This window comes from Apaloderma vittatum, unplaced genomic scaffold, assembly GCF_000703405.1.
Source record: "Apaloderma vittatum isolate BGI_N311 unplaced genomic scaffold, ASM70340v1 scaffold14733, whole genome shotgun sequence".
NCBI lineage: Eukaryota > Metazoa > Chordata > Aves > Trogoniformes > Trogonidae > Apaloderma > Apaloderma vittatum.
This window is the reverse complement of record NW_009708715.1, coordinates 56,509-74,421: the sequence shown is the minus strand read 5'-3', so window position 1 is coordinate 74,421 and position 17,913 is coordinate 56,509. Positions and strand designations below refer to the sequence as shown.

General features: G+C 41.1%; 1 protein-coding gene across 1 annotated transcript in view; it reads left to right on the top strand.

Moving 5' to 3' along the window:
• The first annotated feature begins 738 nt into the window (after window positions 1-738).
• KLHL14 (kelch-like family member 14) overlaps window positions 739-17,913 on the top strand; it is a 46,416-nt gene continuing 29,241 nt past the window's right edge. The window contains exon 1 of the mRNA XM_009866664.1: window positions 739-858. Within this exon, the coding sequence (XP_009864966.1) occupies window positions 756-858 (103 nt within the window). The 5' untranslated portion in view covers window positions 739-755. The remainder of the gene's footprint in view (window positions 859-17,913) is intronic.

Below are 17,913 nucleotides of genomic sequence, written 5' to 3'. Positions count from 1 at the left end.
GCAGGTTCATGCCGCTGGATCAGTGGCAAGCATTGGCAGGGCTCCACTCTGGGGAGGCTCACAACAACATCACAGTCTCATTTTTACCAATTGGTGTTGCTATAGCCAGTGGTGCACAGGGGGAGAGCAAGGAGAAGGGGGGCAGCCGGGGGGGAGAGCGAAAGCAAGAGCCTGGACTAAATTAAACAAACAAAAGTGCTTGTAAGTACCATTTAACCCATAACCATTAGCCCAGTGCTGCTAATTGTACTAAACTATATATCTGAAGTTCAGTGTGTGATTAAAGAGTTGGCTCACAAACTCTCTGCATAACCTTAATTTTTTCAAGGTTCTTTGAGTGTAGAATGGCTTATAATAATGATTTTGACTAATACGATTTTTGACATGCAACTTTAATGCTTAACCTTAGTACAACTCCAGAGCATTTCATGTGTATTCAGCTGTAAAGAGTGATGATTTAAGGGGATAATATAAGAAAAAGGTCGTTCTAGAATGAACCTCTAACAAATTGCATAAAGGAAGCTTATTATTCTATGAGTAGAGAGATATGCAGCTTTTCTGATCATTTTTCTGCTTGGTTCAAAAAATTGTTGAGACATGATTGGGGAAAGAAACACAAAAAATGAAATAGAAAACTGCAAGCAGTGAACATTCTTTTGATGGTTATGATTTTGTTGCCACTAAAAATACTCCTCAGTAATGTGGTTGTTCATCTTTCCTCTTGTTTTGGGTGAAGAATTCGTTCCAATAAGAAAATGCTGTTACTGGTTGGAGGATTGCCTCCCGGACCTGACCGGCTACCCAGCAATTTGGTTCAGTATTATGATGATGAAAAGAAGACGTGGAAAATACTGACAAGTAAGTGGTTTATTTTTGTACAGTTGTCTTGATGAATTTAAAAACATGGTTAATCAAATTAGACACTTTATTGATTTGTTTCTCTTCAGAGATTTGTTTATGTATCACAAGGGGCTTCACAATGGAGCAATAAATTGAGATTGCAGAAGATGCTAATTTTATAATAGGATAGGCCTAAATTAACATTGGCTTAAAATCATTCCAGTAAGTTTTTTAAGTAAACTTGCAAGTCTTTCATACTGCTACATGAATACATGCATATTTATGTACATATGCATAAAAACTGGCTTAGGAAAAAAAAAGCAATGTTGGAGACAGTTTTCTCACAGTCAGATCCCTGGTAAGCCATAGCACTAGAGTACACCTTTGATTCTCTTGTACATTTTCATTTCCTTCTTCCAGCTTTATCTGTTGTCCACAATCACTAAAGAAAGGTTTCCTCTGTACTGCTCTGCATCCATTGCTGACAGAAGCACTGTGGAATATACCAGCTACAATAAACAGTGCACGGAGGCTCCTATCACAAAATTCTTTCCTACCTTGTTTTAAAGGTTGATTGTGTTTTAGAGTAAGTATTTTGCCTCGAGCATCGAGGTTTGGAACTTATTGTTATGTTGGTTGCGATTCCCAGTATGACTTGGTTATGGAATCAAATCATAGCTTCTTGAGTGCAGCAGGCTGTGTGTGCATTAGTCCCCTTGTGGCTAAACTGGCTGCATTGGTCAATAAAACTAAATTTTAACTGTCAAAATTGCCCAAAGCAGTATAGATAAAATAATAAACGAGCAATTTTGATCCATAAATCAAAGCCATACTTCTGAAACTGGACAACTGGTAAAACCTGGATTTCCTAATAGACCCGTGGTTTTTTTTCCCCAGTGAAACACATTTTACAGAATTCTGTTCTTCATCTCTTATCCAAAGCTCTTTAATGAGATACATATACATTAATATTATATGCACAGGTTCAATTCAAAGAGAATTAAAAACACTGCTGTGATGCAGGACTTGAAGTGATGCCTTTGCAAATTGCTTTTTCCCATGGAAAATTCAGGCACCTTTCTCGAAGTGCTGCAACATAAAGACTGGTTAAGTGTACACACCCTGGGCTAATAGCTGGGAGTATTGCATAAGAATGGCAATTACGAAAGGTTCTGTGTACAAGAAAAAGGTCTACAGCATTTGTACTTGTGAATGTACTATGCTTCACATTTTTCAGAATAATGAGATATGATACTCACCTCTTTATTCTACTTCTAAGAAAATTCTGAAGATGGTAAGTCAGTGAAAAATGAGCAATATTTTGTAAGGCAGAATTATTCACATTTTTTGAATTTGTCATGACTAATCCAGTGGCTTATCAGGAGAGGCAGGAGAAGAGGATCTCTTGCTTCAAAAACTGTACTCTCCACTGAATTAAAGTGAAAAACTTTATTCTGAATCTTAGCTATCTGTAGAGATCTCAGATTGTGTAAGAACAAAATTTACTCAGTTATCGATTGCTTGTATTGTGATGCTGTCTCCAAGACTGTGGCAAACTGGACCCAGAGGCATGATATTTAAATGCTCTGGTTAAAAGTCTGTCCCTAGTATTTGAATAATACCATCTATCATGCTGTTGAGAGATGTTTCTGAATAATGTTATGTAATTTTATCAAAAAAATATAATCTTTTCGGTGTTGCCGCTAACAAATAGTAAACAGAAATTCTTTTTTTATTCTGGTTAGTGCATGTAACCCTCTCTGCTGTAGTTGAAAGGTAACACATCTGTTACAGTCCTAGCTAGCTCATACTCAAATTCACTCCCCTCCCCCCTGACATGAGTAATCCTGTTCTCACAAAACCTGCTAGAAAAGGATGCCCTCTTGGCCTGGACCACTGTTGAAGGAACACCGAGCAGAATGCTTGTCTTTTCATGCTGAAAAAGGCTGGTTGTTAACAAGCGTGATTTCTCAGCAAATATCGTTACTACTCACCAAATGATAGCAATAATATTTTTTTTAAAGTTGAAATAAGGGTTTCAAGTTTTCCCTGCTTTATTTTCTAGCTTAATATAAGAGAGGATAGGAAGTGGAAACAAGTTGGAGTAGAACTTTTTGTCCTGTCCTTTCTATAAAACACTAAAGTGCTGTACAGCGTAGGAGCATGAAGACTTGGAAGAGCTGTGACTGAGCAGTTTTAGGGAAGACCGCAAGCTAACCACCTTATAACGTGGTGATAGTTCAGTGCAGTCATGGTGGTGTATCAATGTACTATGACATTTAAGGTGTGTGGGAATGTAAGGACATTGTACTATCTTTATTTTTCATGTACTTTCTACAATGTAAGAAGAAGTACATTTATTTCCCTCCTGTACCCTTTTACTTCTCTCTCAGTCCACTGTTTTGGAAAATAATTGGCCTTTTTATTCTTACTAGAGATGTAGAATCAGCAGTGAAGGAGGAAGATTTTCTTTTCTGTTTTGTTTTCACTTGTTTAGCCAGTGTTGTCAGTCCTGTGGGTGCAGTTCACCCCCGATTCGTCAATGCAAATGAAGAGTTTGCTCAATAGTGAACAGGGACAGAACAAAGTCCATGTTCTGCTCATGAGGTTCTGTGATGGGAAGAATCTAGTCTGGTATTTGAGGGTGTCCTGTCTTGTTGCTTTAGGCATATTTGATTTCCTCCTGTACTAGCAAACGTTTACAAAATCTTTTCTTTAACCTTCTGCCCTCTGATAGACTCCCCCACACATCAAGAAAATCCAAGTTTTGCACTTAGAAACTACTGATCCAGTATAAATGTGCAGAGAAATTCACCTTTCCCTCCTCCAAACCCACGTACAATACTCATTTTCTGCTTTCAGTACTAGTGGCATTTGAGGGTAGGAAAGGTGGGAAAGAAGCTTGTGAACGGTCCTGGGTGCAGTGGCAGGGCCATTGAGAAGGAGATGGCTGAGAGGAGATCAAACCTTCTCCTCTTTTCACCCTCCACTGAGAGGAACCTCAGGAGTTACTCAGCAGGGCCTGCAGTCTCCCTGGAGAGGGAGCCACTTGCCTGTTGCCTTTTTCCTTCTCAGCCTGAAGGATGGCTGTTGCAGGCACTCAGTTGCTTGGGGCCCTGTGTCCTGCCTTGTGTGAGGAACAGGAGAAGATCAACCACCAGAAACCACTGACTCCATGTAGGCCATGGTGCTGCAGTTGGAACTATGAAGATGGTTGCAGGTGGAACAGCACAAGCTGTTGAGTATGACAGCTCAGCAGAGTAGCAATCTCATTTTGTTCCCGCGACGAGTCTAGGTCTATTGGCAGGGAATAGTGCCCACCTCTCTCTGCCTGGCTACCCAAAGCACCAAATGCATCAGTACTAATGGGAATAATTCTAAAGGTATCAGGAAAGCAACTCGCCTTGTTCACAGATCCAGAAGAGGAGGAGAAGCATGCACCCATTTCCAAATTCTAATGTCATCATCTATAGGCAAGAATGCTATGGCTCAAGGCATCAGTAGATTCTTCACAGTCTAGTATTACTGTGTATTTTTCCTATCTGGTGTTACTTGGAGAGTTATTTCCTCTATGTTGGCAATAAAGAATAGAGACAGAATAAAGGAAGGGGGGAAAAAAAGTGAAGGTAAGTGGCATTTTACAAACATTTTCTGCCACCTTATTTTGTTTGGTAGGGGCACAATCCTAATCTGAGGTTCACAATATGCATGTTGCTGTTTAATTTGAAACACTACTTATTGTGCAGCTGTGCCCAAGCAAAGTAGAGGCTTTTATAGGCTGTGTGGCAAAGTCTAGCAAACATCTTCACTGCATGGTTTCTTTTTGGGCTTGCCTACATGTGCACGAACACCAGTTCATTTTTTAACTGGGTACTACCTGTGTCACGTAGCAGCAACAGGCTACCACTGCCCAGTGACACAAACCGAATAGCTGAAGAGTGCTTGACAGTCCCTAGTAACAGCAGAAATTCTGCTTATTAATGGAGTTTCATTATTCTGTGATGTTTTGCAGTCTCCATAACTACTTACTGGATGATGGACATTGGGGGGGTCTCAGTGTCACCACCTCATGCCTCACTGCTCAAAAGCAGCCACTGCTTCAGTTTTAATTACCATCTATGGTCCTGCAAGGAGTCCTTGTTTAATCCTAGAACTCCTTTGGTTGGTTGTTTTAACTGCAACATTTAAGATTAATTAAACTTTAAGGAAGTGAAACATTTTTTTGTTTGTTAGGATTATTCTGTAAAAATTATAGGTTTCAAAATCCAGAGCCTATAAAGATTTTGTGTGTTCAGAATTGTATAGCTCTCCCAAAAACCCTACTGCTAAGGCAATGATGTATTACTTTCACTTTCATTATATGTTTTTAATCAGAGCGTGACTTCACACTAGACAAAGCGATGCTTTATGCATGGTCTCCCTTGTTTTTTGCTAAAATCTTTTGACATGATTAATTTTACTTTAATGCTTTTGTCTTGTTGTAATGGTAAAGATGATCGGTATAAACCAGGGCAAAAAATACATGCTTTTCTGTCATAATGCCTCTAAGCATTTAAAAGATATATTAAATGAAAGGAAAAAAATATCACTGAGACTGATCCAACTGGAATTAAATTTCTTGCTACGTGAACAGAGAATGCAAGAAATAAATAAAAATGATGCAGTCATTGTTTTAAGTTGGGGTTTTTTTGTATTTTTTCCATAGCAATGTATCCATCTGTCTGATTAGAAGCAATGAATAGGAGAGAAATTGTGTCTTACAGTTTTCTAGGTATACAGCGAATCCTCCTTTCAATGCAAAAATTCTTCTTTTTTTCTAAAGCACAAAAGGGTAAAATATTGGAAGCATTACTGAACTCTTACATGGCACGTTCCATCCATGTGAAGCTGCAACTGCAGCAGTTCTTTCTTTCATATTGGTACTTTTTTTTCATTAAGATGCTAAGTGTAAAATTCCTTAACCTTCCTAGCTAACTACATCATCTGCGTAAACCATCGAGAAAGTCCCGTGAGTGTCAGAATAGTGGCAAATACGTGTATGGGCAATAATGCATTTTTGCTTGGGTATTCCACTAGGTTTGGATTTTAATCCAACATAGAAGCCAATGTTGTTGTCCAATGAAAAGGATAACACAGGCAGTATATTTGGATAGAAAAGACAGGGCAATACCCAGGAGGTCACTGGACTGGAGAGTTTAGTCAGGATGATGAGCACCCAATTTCTGGTTACTACTTTTCCTATTTATCCTTTACTATTATTTTAGTTGTCTTGACATTCCTGCCATTTGCTAGGTACATTTTTCCTCTCCATCTCATTCTTTCATGCCAGCACCAATCACACAGTATCAAAGAATTGTCATTTATTTGTCTTCCTCTGACTCGCTGATCAGAACGAGCAGCTGGTAACCTTTTCATCCTCAGTGCTCTGATAGAGGCGGTCCACTTTCTCTTTCCTTCCCCAGGTTGGCTGTGCTTTCATTTTCACATGAGGCAATGTGCACTGCAGGTAGTCTGGTCTGAATACAATGACTTTTTATTTCTGTCATTTTTACTTTTTAAATTTCCCTTGAATATGTTTTTAACAGCCCGGCCTCGTGTACAGAGGTCTTCTGTCTTCAGTAGCAACACTCTGAGTGTCAGCTAGCGCTTGGAGCATACTGGAGTTTCTAGAAACCCTTTCAGCATCATTATATATGCATTTTACTCACAGGGGAGTCAAGTAAGAGGAAAGTGGAATGGTTTTCTTCATGTCGTAGTCGGCATCCGAGAACTGGGTCACTTCACCCCCAAACCTACATCGTTTCTGCTGGAATATGTTGCGTTTCTTTCTCTACTACTTTCTTTGGCAATTCTGTGATGGTCAATTGTGTCAGCCTTTCCTGCACAGAGTGGGACTTTGTCCTTCCTGGGCAAATTAATGACAGAAGTCCTGTTCCTCTGTTTTTTCTGAAACGACTTCAGAGTCGCAAAGAAATTTGTGGTCCTTCAGGGACTGGAAAGCTTTATTCAGTTTTCTCTTTTCCAAGTTAGTTACTTACAAGACAGTATGATTTATATGCTCACATCAGAGGTTCTTTGGGAGAAATTTTCAAAGAGGTAGATGTCAGTTTAAGTAGCACTAGATGCCTAGCACATATTGTGCCTTTCGAAATGTTACATCTTCTGAGTAAATAAATTCATCCACTGTAGAGCTTTTACTTTTTAGAAGAATGATAGTGTGTTAGAAACAAATTTACCTCCAGTCAATTGGTAACTGAATAAAAGAAGTGATATTTTCTAAAAAGTGAGTCAAGTCAGATGGACAGGTTTATTCTCTTGACATATGTCAGTTACAATTCTCCCTTTTTTTAGTCGGTTGTGAGAATTGCGCACACTTACGTTAATCAAAAATATGTCTAGATGAACATTTCTTGGCAGCCTTGGTAAATTTCATCTTTTTTACTCCATTTTTCCAACAGTGAGGGATGCTGCAGCTACTGTTCCATTGCTGCGTCAAGGATGATTTCAGTGCTGTGCTGAAAAGCTTGAGCAAGCATTAACATATTGCTAAGGCAGAAGTCTTGATACTATCCTCTAGGCAGATTTAATAAAGTGGTAGATGTATGTAGAAGTTGTACGTGAACGTGTAGTCACATGATCATATGTATCCTTCTTAAATATATGTGCAGATTGCATTAAAAGCTAGTTTTAAACGTAAATTCCTTCTTGTATTTAGCCTCCTAGGGGGTTGCCGGTTAGCTCAGTCGGTTAGAGGGTGGTGCTGATAACACCAGGGCTGTGAGCTCGATCCCCGTTCGGTCCCCATGTGTTGCCTGATCCAGTTGAGAGGCATCCCTGCCCATGACAGGGAGGTTGGATTAAATGATCTCTAAGGTCCCTTCCAGCCTAGGCCATTCTGTGATTCTATGGTTCTCTTTTAGAGGGTTCAAACCTAGGAAAACACAGTCACAAAAGAAGAGATTCATACACAGAAAAGTTGACTGGATTTAGGAGATTTATTCGATCTGATCAGACACATTGCCAGTAAGGCACGTGCTTTACACATGCAGGGGAGTGAGAATATAGAAGAGAGAAACAGAGATAAAGGGAAAAGTATTTTTTGCACATGACATACTGGATGTTAGCCACAACTCCTATTCTGAGGATGATGCATGAAAATTCAGCCACACAAGTGCATTAATGGTGCATGCCTGTGTATCTAAAAGCAAGACAGAGCTCCATGAATGAGTGAAAATGTATCATATTTTCACAATGAATGCTGTATTTGTGCCTTAAGTACTGTTTTCTTTTGCACTACCATTTGAGATAACTTCCAAGAAATAGCAACTCTCTTTTTTGTCCATTTTTCTTTGTGATTACAATGCTGTTATCTTCTTTTTGGACAGGTGTTACTTAACCATGTGTACCTTTTGTAATGACCTCTGGACTTTGTGCCTGGCTTGCCCAAGCAACACTTCACCTTGGAGAATGAAGGGCTAGTGTAATTAAATAATTCACTTTTCTTTATGATTTCAGTTGAGACTGTTTATTTATAAAGCAGATTGTTCTGCATATTCCCCTCTTGTAAGTGTGATGTATTGTAGCTTGGATATTAGGAAAAACTTCTTCACTGAAAGGCTGGTGAAGCATTGGAATGGGTTGCTGAGAGAGGTGGTGGAGTCACCATCCCTGGATGTGTTTAAAAAACAGCTGGATGTGGCACTTCATGACGTGGTTTAATGTTAGTGGTGGTGTAGGGCTGTAGGTTGGACTTGATGACCTTAAGGTCCTTCCCAACCTTTATGATTCTATGAATCTATGATTCTGGATAGAGTTCTCTTCCTGTATTCCCAGTCCCTTCATATCTTGCTGTGGTATGTCTTTGAAACGTCCGGTCTTACCCCTGCATTCGGTTTGTTTGTGCTGAAGCCCTCAATAGTTTTTGAGCTTCTCTTGGCTACTTTCTGCTTTTTGTTATGGACTTGTGAACACTTGCTTCTCGGGAAACCAGGCTCTTTGGGGGTTTTTTTCTGCATATACAAAGGTGCCTGATTTTACTCACCTTCATCCTCAGAAACTTCACCAGCAAACAATTACTTTCAGGTAGAGTGCTGGAGGGTAACCCAAATGTCCTGTTCCCTGGCTCTTTTCAGCCAGGACTGTTTGTGGTTCAAAAGCTGCAGGGGACGAGAGGAGAAGGCACAGCCCTGTTCCAAGACATTCTTAGGCAGGGCACCAAGACAGCGCCGAGCTGAGTAGTTGGTGGCCCCAAGTAAGAAGGCGGCAGGTGTAAGACAGTTGCGTTTTTGGATGGTCTATGTCATTTCCACTGCAGATGCTGGTGTCAGGCTTCTGCAGAGACATCTTAGAAAGCTGCTGGTTCCTGGAGGTTCCAGTTCTTGCTGTATCCTTGCAAATACATCAAAACCTTTGACTCAAAACCTTCCAGGATCACAGAACTTACCTTTTTCTACGTTATCTTTCAACGTAAGTATCTTTACAGATGGCTTGAGGTCACCATTCCATTTTGCAGCAACTTCTACAGCTTTGTTCCAAGGCAATATGAAAATAAATTCCTCCAAATGTTTTTGCAAAACCAGTGCTGAATCAGAATGTCCCTTCTCATCTCAGTGACTGCTGTGGGGTGGGGTAGAGGCAGGCAGTTGAGATTTGAGTCCCTGCTTTGCTCAAGTTAGAGTACAATTTTTTAACTTAGGAATTGCTCACAAGTGCCCTAATCACCCAATTTCACAGCTCCACCAAAGCCAGTTTTGCCCAGTTTTGAAAGGAAACCACGCAGTCCTGACTAACAAGTTGCCATGACTTCAGTGATAAACCCAGATGAGAAACAACATATAGATACTTGGGCTTAACACAGTCCTAAAGGATCTGCAATATTTCAGGTCATCTTCACCAGTGGGCATCCCAGAAACTGGGAGCTGCGTTGTCCTGTCCTCTGTCCAAAGCAATTGTGTTACCTGGCTAGAAACAGATTTCAGTAAAGTCACATAATTTCTAGTGAAAAGAAATATTGTCACAGAATCATAGGATTGTTTAGGTTGGAAAGACCTTTAAGATCATGGAGTCCAACCTTTAACCTACCAATGCTAGGTCTACCACTAAAATTTACAGCCATGCCCTATGCAGCCATGTGTCCAGGAGCATGGCAGCTGCCAGCCACAACAGGTCTAACAATCACAAGCAAGGCCTTCCTGTAACCAGTTGGTGTTAAGTCTTCCCAGTAAAGAAACCCCCAAAGACAAAGGGCAACAGCTGACATGCATGAATTATTTCATAGGCCGAGAGAAACAGAGTGAAATTTCCTTTCAAAGTAATTTTCCCAGACAGCAAATAGGCTGGAGGGCCTTCCTTGGCACAAGAGGAAATGCAACTCACAGCTCCTTCTCTTAATTAGCAGGTACTTTTCATTAGTTAACTATAGCATAAAAGGATGAAACAAGACTAATGCAGAGCACTGCTTCTTTGTCCCTTTTCTGTATCTGCAACTGCTGAGGAGCTTGAACAACTCTTTCCTTCCAATTCCCACTTCCAGACCACTTGGTCTCTTGTGGCACAAATTCTGTTTGTGTAGTTGCCTCAATACTATTTGGCCACTGTCTGAAATATCAGCCATCTGGAATAACTTCCATGCAAAATTGTTGTGGCATTGTGGGAATTTAGTGGTTGCCGCAAACATAGCTTTCTGTTTCTTAGATGATTTCAGGTAAAATTTATGTGTTTATTCTTGTTTAGCTGCTCTGGGATTTATGTAGCATTAATGGGAGCCAGGCATGTATGGAGACCAAAATGAACTCCGGTGTGTTTGTAGTTGCTTACTTTAGAAAGCATTCCTTTTTTTAGTATCTAACGTGATGTTTTATTTATGTACAAATGGGTTGCAAGCAGGATGGCAAAGTGCTGCTAGATGGGCAAAATGTAGTCATAAAAATTTTCGTATAAATCCTCAGACTTTTTTGAGAAATTGACACTTGGTTTATAAATTCTCTCCTCTCAAACATTCCTAAAACAAAAGGCAGTTTCCTTCCAAGAAATGTCCTCTGCACAATTATTTGCAATACAGGTTTCAGAAGCCTGCCTTAGCTTTCTCAGTTTCATAAGTGGTATTAATGTCAGGAGGTGCACATTTTGCATCCTCAGCTTGATTTGCTGTTGTACGTCCTTACTGTGTTGTGCTGGCTCGTTCATAGGAAGTTCTCAATCTTCTCTATTTTCTCACAGCTTAAGTTCCTTTCTCCCTTTCCTTCCTCATCACTTTCCCCTTCCGTACTCTCCTTGCAACTCCTGTAACTTCCCTCTGTTTAAGAGAGAAATAAAATTTATTACGGACTTCAGAGGATCTTTTCTAAGCTTTGTGTCTCATACCAGGGGTTGTGTGAGCTCCTGCTTTCATTTAACTGAATGCTGGAGTATCTGCAGGAACAGACTAATACATCTTTATGGGGGATGGGTTTTGGTGTGTTGTTTTGTCATATTTATATATCGTGATTCTACTCCCAAATGGAGATTGTGCTACTGTAGAGTATGCAACTGCAGAATGACTGTACACACCGAGAAAAAAAGTGTTAACAAATTGAATAGTAATGAATTAACCTGCAGAAAAAGCATTTTGCCCTAGTACACAGAAACCCTGCATAACTAGAGCATATAATTTTAAATGAAGCAGGCTCTAGGAATGCCTCAATGGGTGTGATGTCGACAGTAGCTCATAATTCATGGATATGAATTATGGCTGAATATCAGGGAAAAACTTCCTGACATTGAGATCTATTAGGTTGTGGAATAATCTCCCATGGGATATGGTGGAAATCCCATTGCTTAAGATCAGACTGAGCGCTAAGAGAGGTACAAATCCTGGCCCGGCCTCAATGTTTTAGGGCAAATGAATTAATTGCTTTAACATATGGCTTCCCATCAATCTAGACAAGCAATGGCCTCTAGTATTTGCCTTGCAGGAGCAGCAAAGGCAGCTGTAGTATGAGCTGCCTGCCTTGCCCCATCACTGTGCCCCCTCTGCTTGTGAATAGATCACCCCCAGCGGTAAAAAAAAGGGGCGACTTTGAGACCTCTGAGAGCTGTGTGGGAGAATGACTGCACTGCCTTGCTGAGGGCCTTGGCTTGGCTCCTGGGGATCCCTGCTCCGCTTGCAGCTCTGCTGGTGGGGGCCTCACACCCACCCTCCACACGTGGTGCCTGATGCCTCTGGTCCTCTCCCTGGGGCTCCCCCAGCTCTGCCCTCAGGCTCCTGCTGCTCCTGTGAGTTACCTGAAGCTGTTGTGCATGAAGGGGCGGGAGGTGCCATCACAGCCTTCCCCAGCTGGCTCCTTAGAACAGGACACCAAGGTGTTGAGCTAAGTAAGTCGTGTCACGAGATTACAAGACCTAAGCAGATGGTCCCAGTGACGAGCTGCAAAAGCCAGACGTGGGGTGGAGCAGTGTATGGAGTAAGCCGGGCTGTATTTTTGGCATGAAGAGGTGGCTGATTTCCAACTGCGGTGCCCCAAGCTAACCTGCATCCACTTGGACTGTGCAGCAGGGCTGGGGCATGGGAGCGAGCCCAGCACCCCAGACGTTTGGCATGAGAAAACCCCATTCAGGTTTCTCGGGGACTGGTGAAAGAGACAGGGAAAGGGAATTGTCGTCTTTTCCATGTCTGTTATGCATGGACCTGAGTAAGCCAACCCAGACACTCACTGAGCTCCGCAAACACCACTTTCCAGTGGCCGATGTGAGCCAGTCATTTTCAGTACCAAACTATCTGTGACCATATAATTTTTAAATTTCCCATTTTGTTACAAGTAGATAATGTATTTAATGCACAGAATTTAGCTTTAATTCAGGGTGAAAGAAAGTCTTCACCCTGAGATGGCTACTGATACAACTATTAAATCATGCTTCTTTCCTTGTGAGTAAAAAAGAGATAAATGCAAGTGAGGTGACAGTTTTGCAGTGACGACAATACCAGAACCTTAACGTATACAGGTAGGCCAGTGTTTTGAGTTCTGATTATTTAAAAAAAAAAAGAAAAAGAAAAAATGAAGGGTTTGACTCCAAAACTTGAAACTAGGAGATGGTAAACACTCCTCTGGGTTAAGTAAAAAAGGAAAAATTGAGAGAGATGCACTTAAAGTTGCTTTCAGGTGGGGAGGCTTGGCAAATTATGTTATTAGAAAACATTAAAATAGACTTAAACAGAATTACAGTGATAAGTAATGTAAGAGCCACGTTTCTTCTCTTCCCCTCCCTCCCCCCCAGTTTTACATGCAGAAGAACAAGAGTATGGCTCTGACCTGTACTCACCAGTAGCTGCTTGCTTGCGGGTCAAGAATTACAGCTGCTATATGTGCACAGCCTTACAGACATATATACCATATGTAGAAGATACTTTTCTGATTGAAATGACATGAAAGGAGTGTCAAAAGAGCTGTCAGATCAGAAAGAAGAAATCAGATTTTTTTTTTCCTTGATGAATCATTAAAGACTAACAAAAAAAGAAGTCCAATTAAAGGTCACGGAGCAGTCTTCTGCCCTCATGCATGTGAAAGGCATTGTGCAGGCATAACTAAGGCAGAATTTGACTCGCAAATTAACTCATTTGCTGGATGCAGAACTGAAGGAAAATCCTTATGACCAGCTTCTAAGCGTATATAATGAAAAATTACAACAGCAGAAAAATGTGTTCGTATCATATCTCAAATTCAGCAAAGTATTAATCACACTGATATTCAGCAGTGTGTTTAAATACACACTTAAGCACTAAGTACTGCCTATAAACAACTCTATATGACGGTGCATTAACATAGGACAGAGTTTATCTATATACTCTCTCTAGAGAACTACAATTATTTTAAACGCTGTGGCAGCCAGCAGCACAGAGCTGGCTGATCTGATGTCCAAATCCCAGCCTTCTGGCTAGTGCCTGTGCAGTCTGTGTCTCCCAGCTGCATTACCTCTAATGTCTGCATGAGCTTGTTTAAACTTTATTTTATTCATCAGAATCTCAGTTGCTGGAATCAGCTGGGCATTTACTGGCTCCCATTAACTTCAGCTTCAGGAAAGAAAGATATGTCCATGGCAGAGGCGTCTCATGTAAGGACTTACATGGCGTTCAAGCCTCCAGCTTAAGTCCTGTTACCGTGCAGGGTGTTTCAGGGGCTTTCTATACAGGGGCACACTTCACCCAGCAAGGTTGGAGCCACTGTCCTCTTGTCAGCTGTCTCCCGCGCAGCTCCAAGAAATGATCTTTTCAGTGCTCGGAAGTTTGATTTTTCTTAACTGCAAAGATTTACAACAGCAATAAACCCCTGACATAGTGTCCCTTCTCCTGAAGCCATGATTTGGCTTCCCTCCAGCTGCTTGATTTTAATGGTCTGGCCTCTTTTGAGAGAGGCAGGGCTGCCTTGGAAAGGGATTTCCTACCCAGGTAAAACAGCAGTGGCACCCACCTGAAGCAGTTTCAGTGACTTCAGGGCTTTCATTTGAAATTTTTAATGTTGGAAATCAATTTGTTATCCTCAAGAGAAAATAGCTAATACCTTAGAAGAAAAGTCCTCTGGCTTTACATGGCACAGACCAGTAATGTTCACCAGGAATGAAGATATGTCTTTAAATAAAAGAAGAATTTGTTTGAATAATGCTAAACTTCCTGTTTAAAGAAAAAATATTTTTATACAGAAAACTTCTATTGATCTATAACCTATTGATTTTTGCCATTAAAAAAAGGTCTTACAGGGCTGACTATTTAGCCCTATGATACCACTGTTACTTGCCTCTACTTCTGAAGCCACCAGTTACCTTTTTGCCATATGCAGAAAGTGTTCCTGAGAGCTCTGCATTTCCCCTGGTGCTCTGAGGCTTTGTGGAGTGCTGCCGGTGTTACGTTGCAGCGGGGTGCCCGGGCTGCCTGTGTTGCACAGCCAGGGACAGCAAGCTCTTCCTCTTCACAGAAGCAAAGCTCCAAAGTACTGGAAGACTGACAACTGTGCACCAATTGTGGGTGTAAAGAACTCCATGAAGGGTGCAAGCAGGGTGAAGGAGTGCCTGGTTGTTTGGGCTTGCTGGAAGTGGACAAGGAGGGCAGATGCCAGAGGTGCCCACTGGGTCTGCAGCTTCAATTGGTCCTGGGTGGGCTCCAGAGTTTGGTGCAAAAATGTCATGCAAGTGTCACAGGAAGAAAAAAAAAACAAACACGTACAAAGAGAGTCTGGGCTATTAGAGGTAAGAAAAGTGAACTGTGTGGACCAAATTCATAACCCTCATGAAATCTGTGGATGAACTCTATTACAAATTTAATGTCCACTCTACTTAAAAATGATTCGTGGTTGTCCACTGGAGCAACCCAGAGACAGATACTAAGAGTCTGGAAAGAAGTATTTGATTTACCAATTCATTGATCGTTTCTATGTGTTTTAACATGTTGTTTCCTGCCACCAGTGGATACAGCACTGTGCTGTACAGTGCTGAACTTGGGCCCTAGACTAACAGGGACCTTTAAAACAAAAGACAACAAGTTGGAGCTAAGTCAGTAACATGAGGTTAGCTCAGCTACCATACTGTAGCAATTTCAGTACTCACAGTTCTGCTCTGGGACTGTCCTCTCAGCGTGCAACAATAGTACTGTGCTTTGTCATGTGTCTAAATGAAGCCTGAGTACCTAATTCCTATTACTTCAGGGAAGTTGCTGCTGAGTTAAGTTAGCAGTGTTGCCAAAAATTTTATCTCTGATCTTTCACATATTGTGTATTAAGACAAAGCTTCCTGAGTCAGTTGACTGTTTTTTAAATGGGAGGTCTTAATCTTATGGTTGAAAATTAAAAATAAATTGAAAGTAAATTGAAGAAAGTAAATTGAAGGGACATCAAGCATATGTCGTGTCTTGGATTTGGTGATCTGGATTTTAATTTTGGAAAATCGGCACTTTTACTATAGAGCAGGGAGCCACTAACTAAGCCCACAAGATTTGTAATTTGATCTGAAGATTTTTGTAAAAATGCTTAGTATTCATGTTTATCAAAGCTATGTTTATGCACCTTGGTACTGCAATAAGAATGAATGTATTTGTGAACCTCTCGGCAAGTGTTCCAGACAGGTTTTTGTAATTGCTCAAAGGTTCTACGTATTGCAGAACACCAGTAAGTACATACTTACGTTAGAAAACAAATCAGAGGGCTTATAATTTGAAAGCCTGCATACAGCTGATGCCTTCAGAGACCCAATGCCTAAACTTCAGCTTTAAGGACTTCTATAAATTTTAACGATATTTCTCAAAAAAAATGTCACCCTACTTCTTGGGATAGTCATATCTCACACAAGTCACACTGTCAGTGTAAAATTTCGGTGGTGTTGTACTGTGCAATTAAAATACACTGGTGTAGGAAGTAGGCTGATTTCACTAGCTTGTTTAGCAGGTAGTTGATATTACTGTTTGTCATCTGTGGATTTTTTCTGAGTCTAAGTCTTTGCTTATTTTGTTGTGGTCAAAGGGTTGCAGGAGATCCAGCTCATCTACTTTTCTCCAGGGGAGCGCCCACTAGTTGAGCCACAATGCCTGGTAGTGCTCGTGTTCCTAGGTGATTACAAATACAAGGTAAAATGTGCTCTTTTAAACAATCTAATCAGTGCTTTAAGGTAGTTTAAGCTAGTGGCTTTTTCTAATTGTAAGAGACTAGAAGCAATTACTGCAACCCAGCTGATAAGTGGTGACTTTCACAAGCACGGTGCTAAACTAAAGCAATTGCTTTGATCATCTGTTCGTGCTCTGTAATATGAATCAAAACTGTCACTGGTAACCTAATTTGTGAAAAACCTCACATTTATGTTAGCCAGATGGGGATCAGCAGTGTCCATCTGAATGTATATGACCAAATGCACTGCGTTTCGATTATGTTCTGTCTTTATTAATTTATAGGAAGACTGCAGACTCCTCAGACAGGATCACTCTGTACTAATGTCCGGTAATGATGCACTGCACATTTTGTCAGTGCTTTTGCAACAAATTTGAAAAAAAAACCCCACCTCCACTTTTTTATTTTGTTTCCTTTGTGTTTCTTTTTCTGCCACATTTTTTTCATCTCTTTCTCTTTGTGAAAATCTGAGTTTATCAGGTGTGAATGTTGAGTTGAGCTTTTACCTGCAGGGTATATGACAAGCTATACTGTGTTAGGCAGCATGAATCTGTCTGTCTACACTCGTCTCCAGGTTCGCAGCTAAGGTGTAATCCTGCCTCATCAAGTGCTGCTTTGCTGCCCAGGTGTACCTCTCTGAGTTGCACTTTCAGGATGACTTTGAGGCACTAGCAGGGATATAAGCCTGTGCACTGCCAGCTGTGACAGACTGAAAAATGCAGGTTTTCCCTTTGCTTGGATAAAGAGGGGAACTGACGATATGCTTACCCCTGTCAATACTGCTGCCCTGCGCTAGGAGCATCCGCAGCAGCTGCTCTCAGGTAGTCTTGCTCTGCAGAGTGGGAGGAGGACTCTACCTACCTACCCATGGCAGGAAAGAAGAATAAAAGACTGACTTCAAAGTGATCCTGACTTTTTGCTCTCCTTCTCCAGGCCATGAAGCCTCTTGGCCGTGAAGGAGAGGTGGAGTCTGCAGGAGCTTGCAAGGCTGGGCTGGGTCATGAGAGGGTGCTGTACAGAGGATCTGGGATATCCGATTTGTCATAGGAAACTGGAAGAAGCTGGATGTTGGGATGGAGTGCTGCATTGTATTTTATATACTGGTTTAGTAGTAAGTAATTTTACTGGGATGGATTATGCCTTGAGAGGGACAGTTTTTCTTGTAAGCAGTTGGGAAGGAGTAAGAGAAGGTGTAATTCGGCAGCGGTGCGTACGCAGGTAAATACCAGTCCCTTCCCACATTCCTGATGGAGTAGGCACGCTTCACCTTCTGCGTGCCTTCCCAGAAAAATTGTTCTTTAGGGAGACGAGAAGAGAGATGTAATCTGGCCACCTCTGTACAGTTCGGTTTGGCATTCACCTTGGGTAAAGCAATGTGTTTCCATTGTGACTATTTTAGAAAGGATTCTTTTCTTTCTTTTTTGCTTTAGTTCTGTAAGTTATTTTTTTGCCT